General features: G+C 37.9%; 1 protein-coding gene across 8 annotated transcripts in view; it reads left to right on the plus strand.

The window, feature by feature from the left end:
• DYNC1I1 (dynein cytoplasmic 1 intermediate chain 1) overlaps window positions 1-7,814 on the plus strand; it is a 272,928-nt gene extending 265,114 nt beyond the window's left edge. For all 8 annotated transcript variants that reach the window (XM_084896671.1, XM_084896669.1, XM_084896672.1 and 5 more), the window contains one exon: window positions 7,135-7,814. In XM_084896671.1, coding sequence (XP_084752797.1) covers window positions 7,135-7,245 — 111 coding nt within the window. In that variant the 3' untranslated portion in view covers window positions 7,246-7,814. The remainder of the gene's footprint in view (window positions 1-7,134) is intronic.
• Window positions 7,815-12,831: the final 5,017 nt, after the last annotated feature.

Below are 12,831 nucleotides of genomic sequence, written 5' to 3' on the forward strand. Positions count from 1 at the left end.
TACCTTGGTAAATGTTTTTAAGGTGTTTATCAATAAGCCTTCTCTTTGTCAAAACTGCTTAGATGCAGCGGTTGCTAGGAATTTACTAGAAAACCTATAGTTAATAAATATCAGGAAGAGGAGGGATATATGTTTAGTCAGCTAATATGACAGATCTGCTTGAGTAGCGCATGCTTTCTCATTTTCCTGTCATTTCCTTGGACTTTTCTGTTATGGAAAAAGAGTGGTCATGGAAGTTTTAAAAAGTTTATTTTCCATGATTGCCCATCAGCCAATGTTGTTAGCATTTTCCCCATCTTTTGGACAGAGAAATAGATTGTTACAAATAATAGGGGGAAAAAAATGCTTAAGAGATTTCTGAAGAAAGGAGGGTGATAAGATTTTATGCAAATGTGAACAGGGTCATCTTTAAAGCTTAGTGAATTGGCTCTTTCTTCTCCAGTGGTGTGATTTATTTTTTTCCTTCACAGGTGAAAACTTGTGAATTTTGCCATGCTTCCTATAACGCTAAATTTTAACATGAAGAATATTTTTAAGGGTTCGTTGTTATTTTTTTGAATATAGTGTTTAAAAATTAAGTATTCCCCTTTGATGTTTGTTGGCCTGTTGAAAGTGATATAGACCCATATTTGTTACTATTTACTTTTGACCTTTATGTCCTACCTTTATTTCTTTCCTTAATTGGGTGGTAATGGATTTTTTAAAAGTGTTGTTCCAACAAACATGCTATAAAAGTCAACCACTCATTTAAAAATACAAGGAAGGGATCGTAAGCACAGAGAGAGCAAGCTTCATGGGTGGATGAGGGCTCCTTTAAATGGGATTTTCAGATAAAAGAAATTCTTCCTTAACCAAACGTAGTCAGATATCTTCAGACTACTCTAGGTTAGCTTGCTGCTGGATTTTACAGGAATTTTAACCCACTCGCTGGTTAACAGCAGATGCTACAGGGTGGAGAATAATGTAACTTCTACTTTCTGGACTTCTCTGAAGTGCTGTAAATGCTAAGTTACCACACAGTATATCTCTTTGTGGTAGAACACTGCAGTATATTTTCGCCCTATGTGTACTGTATTCTGGCTTGGAATTTTGGTCCGTGGTTTCATCCATTGTTACCAGTGATGCTAGACTCTCCCAAGAGTTAAATACAGTGGAGCTGTATTTATGTGAAGTGAGTACGCTTGGTCGTTCCAGCGGCTGTTTCATTGCTTATTACCTCCCACTTTGCTTCCATCTGTGTGTGTGGCAAAGGGAATTGCCCTAAAAAGTATAGGCTTCCTCCGAACACAAACGTGTATTTGTATACCAGTAACTCCACAATCTCCTGAATTGGGGGGCCATTAATAATTGTACTTTTAAAAAAGCTTTTAGAGCTTAAAGGGGTTTAGCAGTGGTTCTGTGGAAACCCACATTCGCTTCCTTGGTTTCTGTAAATGCACTGACAAAACAAAACAAACAAAAAAAATCAATGTGTATTAAAGTGAAAAGGTAATTTGTGAGATATCTTTCTAACAGAAAACTTTTAATATTTAGGTTACTGCAGGAGATGAACTGTGGTGTGTCTGTTCGGAATCCATGGTTAACATAATCACCCTAGACATTTTTTTTAATGACTCCGTGTAATTGAAAGATTATAAAGATGCTGATGAACCACACACCCATGGAATATTTATCCTGAAGCCTAGAGTCCTACTCACTTTAATTTGCTTGCCATGTATAATATATCCAAGACACCAAACAGAAATTATGGAATATTTTTTCTGTCTTAATTATAAAAAAATATATTTTTTTAATTAACCTACTCTTATACTAAGCAATGCCTGGGACACGTATTTTTAACCGTAAGAAAATACAGCATCGGGCTGGTAGGAGCGAGGGCAGATAAGGCGGCTATTTAAAATCAGTTGCTAGGTAATGTAAACCCTTTAAAATTACTAACAAATGAGGGAGGCTTGACTGAGCACTGTTGAGAATGGTTAGCCGGGTGCTTATAAAAGGGGACACATGAATGATATTTGTGTGTGTAACCCTGGTTATAAAAAGTCATTTGATTTTTATAACAGCAGGTCCGGTGGTTACAAGGCCTTCCGACTTGAGCTAAAAATGTAGAAGCCCACTGCAGAAAGTGCTGTAATGAGGAAATAGCTAGCTAAAGCTGTGTCGGTCCTGTTTTAAAAAATAAAAAATAACATATGTGTGTGTGCACATCTGTGCATATTTACAGAGACTAGTGGCTCTACGCTTGGTGTTCGAACTAAGCCATGAAAAGTACTCTGACAGAATTTGCCTTGTGAATGGAAAGAACCTCTTCCCCAGGCCGAGCTCCTGGAACTTAACTGTGGTTAAAAGTGTGACTATTTAGGAAATGAGTTAGGTGGGCTTTAAAGAAATCAAATGCGATAGAATATAAGGAATGCTTCTAAAAATACAGCTCTATATAGGTGAAAAGTAGAAAATGAAAGAATAAAAAGAGGGAAGGGAGCAAAAACAAGAGGAAAAAGGACAAAATGGAGGAGAGGGAAATAAGCATTAAGAAGGAAAAACAACATCATTTATTCAGGATTTCTACTGTGCCAAGGACTGTGCTATGCTCTGTTTTTGGTCATACTTTCTATTCACAACAGTCCTAGGAGCTGGCTCTTAAAAAATCCTTGCTCACAAATGAAGTTGAAGATCAGAGATGTTAAAACACATTTCCTAAGGTCACACAGCGAAAGAGTGGCAGCTGGGACAGAACACGTGATCTGCCTCCGTTCTCCAAATGGAGCTATTCTGCAGCCTGTACCTCCCTTGACCTGCACCAGTAGCTTAGGCAAGACATCCCCGGAAGAGCTGATGAGCTGTTTGGGGACAGAGTGGAGCAGAGTCCAGAGGAATCTTCTGGGCCAATCAGGAAGAGGGGAGAGGACAGATCCATGACATAGCCTAAGAAGTAGTGAGGCAGAGAGGGACTAAAATGTTCCATTTTCATGATTTCTCTACAACTTTGGCACTTTTGCATTTTATTAAGATCACCTTTCATCTCGCAGGAATCTTAGAACGTTAAAAATAATCTTTAGAATCTTTTAGCAGGTGATTCAAAACACACATGACCTGCTGCCTGCCCTCCTGGCCTGGTATGCTGGCATTTCTTAAAAGGGTGAGGCTCCTGATTGCGCCACACGACCAGAACAATGTGGGAAAGTTCTCTTGTCCTTAGCAAATCCTTCAGCATCCCGTACTTCTGTTTCCTACCTGTGAGAGAGAGGTCCGTGCCCTGTTCCTTCAAGTCCTTCCATCGCAAATAGCAGAATTACTTCTGAAAGAAAACAAAAACCGAAACCACATAAATGTTATGGAATGGATAACATTCACTTACATACCATTTTTAAGAACCTGTTCAATCTGAGTGATGGTTTAGAGGAAAAGAGTGTATGACTAGTCTGTGTTGAACTCATGGTATTTTCTCCCCTTAGATTACCGTTCTCATCCTCTCCACACTCTGTTGATAAATGGGTCAGACATCATCATCCCATTTTTACAATTCAGGCAGTGAGAGGTTAAGTGCCTAGCCATTGCCAGGAACCAAGATGAGAACAGGACTTAAGTCTCCTGTTCAAATCTGAGGTTCATTTTACCTCCTCCTTAGGCCAAATTGCTACCTCAGAAACTACCTTTTTGGTCTTGGGCTGTAAAAATAGGGCCCTATCATATCTATAAAAGGTGGACACTCTCAGAGCTAAGATTCTGTTATCTCAGGCATCAGAGCCTTGAGTGTTTGGGGCATAAATATATGCTTTATCCATTTAGCAAAATTTTAGAAAACAGTCACCTAACGGGCTAGGGGCAAACCAGCCATATCTGAAGGAGAGGGAAAATCTGAGTCATCCTGACCTAGGATGTGGGCTTCGGCCAATGAATCTGAAGGAGGAAAACATTTCCAGACCTGCTCTGACTCAGTACAATCCTGGGCAGTCTTTATGAGTTCTTTCTTATGGTATGACTGTGGGCTATTTTCTTCATGGTGCTTCCAATAGACTTTGTAATTGATTTAAATTAATCATCACCGTCAGAAACTTGTGGATGTTTTTTCCTATCACAAATATAAATTCCTTGAAAATTATTTTAAACTATTGTTTTTAGGAGAGAAAGCCATAGTGATGCTCTAGATTCACCTTTTAATGCCTTGATAGAAACTGGAAGATGCGGAAGTCATGTCATTACCGTGCCATTCGTTTCCTGCTACTTGCTTGACACATGACACATACCTGGAAATGTTGCAATTGTCACTGTGAGGGGGTAGATTTTTAGCTCTTCATATTTTGAATGTCAGTAAGTTTAAAGAAAAAAAAAATCCTATGCCAATATTCACACATTTTGACCTTAGAAAATATGATAAATTAATTTTCATCTGTATTTCATGGTCGTCATATGACAAAATGATTCACTGTTGTATCTTCAGTTCTTAGCTTAGTGCCTGGCATATAGTTGGTGCTCAGTCCATGCTGATGGAATAAATTTGTATACTGGTTAGAAGGATATGGGGCAGAGTTTTTCTTTAACTAAAAAACATGAGTAAATATATATATTTTTTTACTTAATGATTGAGGTATTATTGGATTAAAAGTCACCTCGAGAAAGTCCCAGGTGTATTTATGCTTGTGAGACTCCTTTCTAGCAATTTCTAATCAGAAAGGACCAAGTGAGAAGAGCCAGGCACAGCCAAGGACAGGAAGGACAGTGCTGTCCGGAAAGAGGCTACTGCAGCCAGAGCTGTACAATGTACAGGGGTCTTGCTTGTTAGGACACCTGCTTGGTCTTCCACACAAGAATTTCAAATGCCCAAAATTATTACTTTGGGTATGAAAACAACCTGTGAGTACACATTCACACATTCAAGATAAGATTATACTGAAAGTGCTTCCTGATGGTGATACTTAATTCTAAAAATGGGGCAGTCTGCAGTTCACCTTCTAAATCTAACATTACAGTCATCTTGGGTTATTTTTATAGTCAACTAGTTGAAAACATATAATAGGATGAGGTAGGTCAATTTAAGTCTCTAGGAGCATCTGTGTTTCTATTGTGTTCAACTCTAGAATTTTTTGTGTGAACTGAAACAAACTAGCATTTCTGTGTTATTTTTGATAGTTTGGGGAGGAAAATACTTACAGAACAGAGTGGTTTTTTTTTGTGTTTTTTTTTGGAAAAACACCTTCTAATGTTTTTCCAAACTAAGTGAAACTTTCACAAATCAAAAGGAGGACAAGATATGTTGGAATACTGTGAAAACTTTTGTGAGGGATAATCTGTATTTTTAAGGACAAATATTGGTATAATAGAACTACTATTTCCACCTCCATGGAGAAGGTCAAATGTAGTTCCATTGTAGGGTATTTTTTTTGTTTGTTTATGATAAACATTTAAATTTAATAAAATTTATTTTTGAAAAGTTAAATGTGCAACTCTGTATGTTATATGTGATACTCAATTCTTTCCCCAACTGTATCTGGGCACATGTCCTAAACTTAATGTTTCATAATTTTTATTGGTGTCATTTCTTAATAGTATTGCCATTACTACCACATGAAACTGTAAACATATTTACCTATTTTCTTATTTTAGTGTATAGTTATTAGGTGTTGATATCAATAAAACATTACATATGGCATCATATGTTAACTTAAATTTGTATGAATATATCAATAATCTAAAGTCATGATTGGGAGACAAACTCCCAGAGCATGTTGATCTTTATGAACAATATACTCCTTATAGGAAAAAAAGTTATAAATATATTATCATGATTAGATTTTGTCTCTTCTTGGTTTTTTTATGTGTGGTTCTTTTGGAAGACTTGGTCAAGAGTTGGAAGAGACAAAAGAAATGGACCTATTATCTCATATAAATATGATTCCAACCCTATCCTTCTTTTGCTTTTTGTTAGCACTTTTGTATCATTTATTGTCTGGGTTTTGTATCCCCAGTGCAATATTTTCTAAAATTGAAGAGAAAAATGAGGAATAACAGAACCTAGGAAAAGAGCTCAAAGTAAGAAAATGGACTGAGTGAAAGAATAACAGTGTCATCAATACTATTTGTGAAAACACAAATTTGGATTCATTTTAATAACCAGGGAAGTATTTAACCATTCAAAAGCACATTCATATGACTAAATGAGAATTCTTATTGTTATACCCTTTCTCAAAATAAGTAGAATTTATATCCCCCACCTGTATTTTAAACTCTTGAAACATTTAACCTTGGTATCAGAACATTAATTGAAGGACATACTTTGTAGAATGGTGATGCCATTCTCCAGTAAGTTGTCTTGGACAGATAGTATCTGAGACTCTCATCCCCCATAATAAAAGTTTAAAGTTCTAATTGTTTGGTTCTATTACATAGTGGGTAGTTTTTCAGCTGTGGAAGTGATCTCTAACCTTAGATTTATTTTCTGCCTCGTTTATAGTTTAAAATAATGTATATTGATTGGAATGAATATGGTATTAATGTTTATATAAAATGTGGATAGAGCATGGATTATACCATTTTATAGAGTAATCCTCCAAGAAAATGGCTCTACACTCTAAATCAATTTCATTCTATCTGAAAACCATTGAGATGTCTACTTGACCCTGCTTCTCAGTTTCAAATAATTCTTTCTATTCCAATCACTTTCCTGGTTTCTTTAAGCAATTCATTTTTGGATGTTATGGAAAAAAATGTTATCCTTTAAATCAACTAATGAAAATGTCTGCATGCAATTCATATTGGATGGGGGTAATGTCTCTTCACTAAATGGTGCTCAGAAGAAGATAGTCTTCAGGAAAAATTTTAAGTCCCATTTTTAGTGAGTTTAGGTGCTTTAATGTGGCTGTTACATGTAATAGTATAGTTTACATAGCTTTGTAAGGTGTTTTAAATTCCATGAGTGATCTTGCTTCTCAGAGTGACTTGATGGTGCTCCCTTACATTGCCGGTTTCAGAGCAATTCTTCAGGGAATCTAACTGATTCAAGGAAGAAGGATGAAGATCTGGTTTCCTTTACCTTCCGAGGGCCACGCCAGCTTCAGGAGCAGCAGTCCTGCCGGCTTCAAGGCTTTCAGGCGTAACTCCATCTTGCTCACCGTTTCCCATTCATTTGCTTTGCAGCTTGCGGTGCCCCACAACGATGAATGGACCCGATTTGCCAGGACCCTCGTGGAGATCCGTGCTAACAGAGCTGACAGCGAGGAGGAAGGCGCCGTGGAGCTGGCTGCGTAGCGGAAGTGAGCCGCCCCACCCCCAAGTCCTCCTTCTAGAATTCAGCCTCCACAGTCCTCCCTCCCACCGTGACCTGTGTCCATTCAGTATTAGTGTTGCCGTGACATTTTGGGTGCCGTATCGTGCCAGCTTTGCTCTAAATCTATCCCACCCTGGCTCCACTAACCTGAAATTCACCAGAGCATTTTTATCTTTATATTTCTGCCTCGAAATTAAGGGTGGGGGTTGGGGTGGGGGTGGGGGAACCTTTACGGGTTTAGTTGTTGCCTTTCAACTACTTAGTAGCTGTATTTAATAGCTGGAAACCTCTGGTTAAATTTGTGCTTACATGCACTTCTGGCATAGTCCTATTAAATCCATATGAAGCCAGATATGATTAGGTGCAGATGTGGTGTGCTCCATGATATGGTCCAGGGCCAAAGACTTGCGATGTGGTGTTTTACATGGTGACTCACATTATGAATGGATTTGCTAGGAGAACGTTGCTGCTCCTTATTTATTGTGGTGTGCTGCATGGAACATATTTATTTGAAAGCATTAAAATAAACGATCCTAGAGCATGTACGTAATGAGAGGACTGCATTGTCTCCACTGCTGTTGAGGTTACACTGAGTTCCAAATAGCAATTACAGTATGCCGGTTCCACTGAGGACATGAAATCTTTAGAGGTTTGTTGCAGTGAACAGAAAGAATTTTAATGCCTATTATTTCTAGGGACTTGAACAATATTTCAAATGTAGTTGAACATTGATACTTGTCACTCAATCTAATCTGCTCTGACAAAAAGTCTCTGGTTCCTGAATATGACACCGGTATTGCCAATAAAATGTTCCAAACCAGGTCTGAGCCAGCATGGAGAAATCCTCCGCGTGGGGGGAAAAAGCCTGATTGGAATTGTGCTGGGACAAGGGAGTGGGGGAGATGCGATAGGGGCTCTGGGAAAGATTGATAATGAATTACAGGGAGCCAACCTGGCTGGACCGAAACCAAGGCTGGCCTCGTTTTTATGAGGGAATGTGGGTGGTTTGTTGGAAAGCTCTCCTTATCTCTTTCACCAGAGCAACTCTTGCTCAAAAGAGTACGAAAAACCAGTTAAGATGCACACGTACCAAATGTGCTACACATTTCATTATTTTTCATTTTTATTCACACCAGGAAAAAAAAAATATGTTTATGGCATTTGGACTAGGACATATGTCTATAAATAACTTTAATGAAATACTTTTTTCACAAAGCCATTTCATGCCTAGAGAGAATTAAAATAAATAGTGGTTGAGTCATGCAAAAATTGGAAATCAGCCTTTTAGGAAGAGAAATTCCATGGTCTTTTGTTGGTAGGGATTCCTTAAACTATGAGTTTTAAAACATTTCTAGTAGATTGATTTTTTTTTTTCTACTTGGATTTTGTGGTGCTGCTTGAATATGCAGTTTAATGATTTTCATCAAGTTTGGAAGTTTTTCAGCCATTATTTTCTTCAAGTATTCTTTCTCTGTCTGGAACTTCCATTACCTGTATGTTGACATGCATGATGGTGCTCACAGGTCTGTGTTCAATTTTCTCCCTTGTTTATTATTTCTGTTCTTCCAACTGCATAATTTAGATGTTTGCTTATTCTTTCTTCTGCCTATTCAAATCTGCTATTGAGCTCCTTTAGTGAAATTTTCATTTGAATTATGCTTTTCAACTCCAAAATTTCTATTTGGCTTAAAAATGTTTTTCCTAACTATTGATAATTTTTGGTGAGACATCATTCTTATATTTCTCTTTAGTTCTTTAGAGATTTTTTTTTTTCTTTTAATTCATTGAGTACATTTTAAATAGCTGATTTAAAGTCTTGGTCTAGTATATTCTGTTATATTAAGTGTGTAAGGTTTCTCAGGCAGAGTTTCCAATAACTTTTTCTCAATGTATATGTCATACTTTGTTTCTTGGCATGTGTACATTTTTTGTTGTTGAAAACTAGGTATTGTAATAAACCCAGTAACTGTAATATTAATAGGAAACCCCCATTAATGCCTGGAACCAAGAAATTCTTCCAGTCTATGCCAAACGGCTCATGTGTGTTTTGAGGTATACTTTCACCACTCAGCTTGGCAATTTGCAATTATATTAGCCTCCACTTCCTGGTGTGTTGTTTTTTTTTTAGAGCCCCAAGGTCAGTAGGAGTTGAGAGCTTAGGATCTTTTCAGTTCTTTCCTGAACATGTGCACAGTTCTGAGTATGTGTTTGTGTTCTCCCAGAGTAGCAGGAATATGTCAGAGTTATTCAAAGTCCTTACAGACATCTTATTCCCTAGCTGGTGCTTTCATGTGTTTGGTTAGTCCACTGTTTGCTCTTCAGGGGTCCTCAAACTTTTTAAAGTGGGGGCCAGATCACGGTCCCTCAGAGAGCTGGAGGGCCGGACTATATGAACTACTAATTCCTACTGTAACACCTCGGCTGCGCTCACTGCCCAAAAAACCTGGCGGGCCGGATCAGACTCCTCTGCGGGCCGCATGTGGCCCGCGGGCCGTAGTTTGAAGACCCCTGTCTAACTGTTATTTATTTATTGCCTCAGCAGCAATAATTTCTCACCTTTTTACTTTTAATTTATGTTTTATATTTGAAGTGGTTTTTGTAAGCTTAAACATAACAGTTTCTGCCTTTTAGAGGGTTTGGTCCATGTACAGTTAAGATATGGTATTGACAAATGTCTCCCAGGAAGCAATTAGCATTAAGCCAGTTTCAGGAGTTAGGTGAAATAAAGATAGGTCTACCAGGGAAGTACCAGACAGTTCTGAACAATGATTAGAATTCTTTGTGAATGAGGTAGTTTCTGCTTTCTTCAGTACCAGGTATGTGAACTGTTATATGCAGAGTGACTGCTGGCCTGGAGAGGGGGTTTGGGACTAGGGTAAATTAAAACGTTACAAAGCTCACCATTCTTTCTGAGGATCAGCAGTTGTCTTCAGCCAGGGTTCCCCTGATTGCTATAAATCTTTAATTAGTTCTCAGAGTTCAAGAGGAGTTGCTTTTGACAGTTTGGCCTGATTTTTTGTTTTATTGCTTTTAAGGAGAGGCAGAACTTGGAGTTTCTTATTTTTGCATTTTGGCTGGTAGCATTCTCACCTTTTTACTTTTAATTTGTGTTTTATATTTGAAGTGGTTTTTGTAAACAGCTTAAACATAACAGTTTCTGCCTTTTAATTAGAGGGTTTAGTCCATGTACAGTTAATGCAACTTTTAACATAGTTGAAAATTGTTTTGTATTGGTATTTTTTTTTATTGATCCCATTCATTCTTTGTTCTTTTATTCTTCTGTTCTTCTCTTGTCTTCTTTTTGATGGATCAAATGATTTTTAGTTTTACATTACATTTTATGTGTTGGCTTCCATTATTTTTAGTGGTTTCACAGTAAGATGGTATGCATGTTTAACTAATTATAAATGACCTCCAAATGATGTTATATTACTTCACACACACACACACACACACACACACACACTCACACACACACACACACGCTAGGTCACAGAATTCATTTATCTTTGTCCTTTGCCCCCTTATTCTCATGTATTTTTCTTCCATAATTGCTATAAATTCCACAACAGTTATTATCTTTGCTTCAGTGAGAAGTCAGTGAGGATTACAATATTTATAAAATAAAGATAAGTTTTAAAGGTTTTTAAAACACCCTTGTATTTTTCTTTTCTAGCTCTCTTCATTTCTTTCTGAATATCTGGGCTTTCCATCTAGTGCCAATTCTGTTCAGCCAATAAAATTCTTTTAGCATATCAGGTAGTGAGATTCTGCAAGAGAATAATTTCCTCAGTTTTATATGTCTAAATATGTCTTTATTTTGCCTTTATTTATAAAGCTTATATTTTTGGATGTAGAGTTCTAGTTAGACAGTTTTTTCTTTGTTAAGCATGTTTTTTAAAATCATGTCTATCTAAAATATCTTTGCTTAATCACAAAGATTTAAAAAAAATGTTTTCATATGAAATACTTATACTTTTAACTCAGATTTACTTATAGAATCCATTTTGAGTTGATTTTGTATATGAAATGTTAAGATTAGTTTATTCATGTACATTGCTAATTTTCTTAGCACCATTTTAGAAAGGACTGTTGTTTCCTTTTTGAAATACTATGACATCCCTGTTGGAAATCAATCCTATTAATAAAAGCCTAGGTGGTATCACACCTTCGCATGACATCATCACAAGATGGCCACCACAAGATGGCCAGCAAGGGAAGAAGGTTAGGGTAAACAGGCCAGCAGGGGAGGGCAGTTGGGGGTGACCAGGCCTGTAGCAGAGGGCAGTTGGGTACGACCAGGCCTGCAGAGGAAGGCAGTTAGGAGTGACCAGGCTTGCAGGGGAGGGCAGCTGGGGGCAACCAGGCCTGTAGGGAAGGACAGTTGGGGGCCATCAGGCTGGCACAGGAGGGAAGTTGGGGCAATCAGGCTGGCAGGGGAGCATTTAGGGGTTGATCAGGCTGGCAGGCAAAAATGGTTAGGGACAATCAGGCAGACAGGCAGGCAAGCAGTTGGGATCAAGCAGTCCTGGATTGTGTGAGGGATGTCTTGACTGCTGGTTTAGGCCCGATCCCAGCAGTTGGACATCCCCCATGGGGCCCCAGATTGCAGAGGGCTTTTATTATATAGGTGTAGTCCTATATAATAAAAGCCTAATATGCTGTGTCCAGTCACCTGGTTGGCTATTCAATCAATCAAAGCATAATATGCTGATGATATGCTAAGTCTGCTCAACCACTCACTATGACATGCACTGACCACCAGGGGGCAGACATTCCAACAGGGAGGTTAGCTTGCTGCTGGGTCTGGCTGATTGGGACTGAGTGAGATGGGCCAGACATGCCCTGGAGCCTTCCCTCGATCCCTTTCCAACTGGCCAATGTCCTGCATCCCTTCCCTGCCCTGATCGTGCACTGGTGGGGTCCCTGGGCCTGGCCTGCGCCCTCTTGCAATCCGAGCTGAGACCTCCTCACCCCCCACTGAGTGCACAAATTTCATGGACTGGGCCTCTAGTTGAATATATATATGTTGGCCTATTTCTGAATTCTATTTTGATCCATTTTGCTTTGAATTATAACAACTTTATTTTTTAATGTTGTTTTTGCTGGATTATTTTTAAAAATTTATTTTCAGATATTGTTGGTACTACAAAGAAATACAGTGGAATTTTATATATTGACTTGGAATCCTACTAAATCCATTTAGTACTTTTAGTAATTATGCAGATTTCTTAAGAGTTTTCCACATAAATAATTAATTCATGTGCAATTAGAGATTGTTTTACTTCTTTTTCCTCAATATTTATGTGTGTGTGTTTTTTCTTATTGCACTGGCTAGGACATTGAGTCTTTCACATATGGTATGATATTAGCTATATATATATATTTTTTTTTATAATGGCCTGATTCTGAGTTAGTTTCCTTTTATTCCTGGTTTGTGAGATTATTTTTTATTAGATTTTTAAGTTGAGATTTTTACTTTGTGGGTTGTAGTATTTTCTAATGTTGCTTTCAGTAGTATCAGATTGTGTACTGGCAATCAGTTGGGTCCCTGGGAGGTGTGCTTT

This window comes from Pipistrellus hanaki (assembly GCF_964339955.1).
Source record: "Pipistrellus hanaki genome assembly, chromosome: 10".
Lineage (NCBI taxonomy): Eukaryota > Metazoa > Chordata > Mammalia > Chiroptera > Vespertilionidae > Pipistrellus > Pipistrellus hanaki.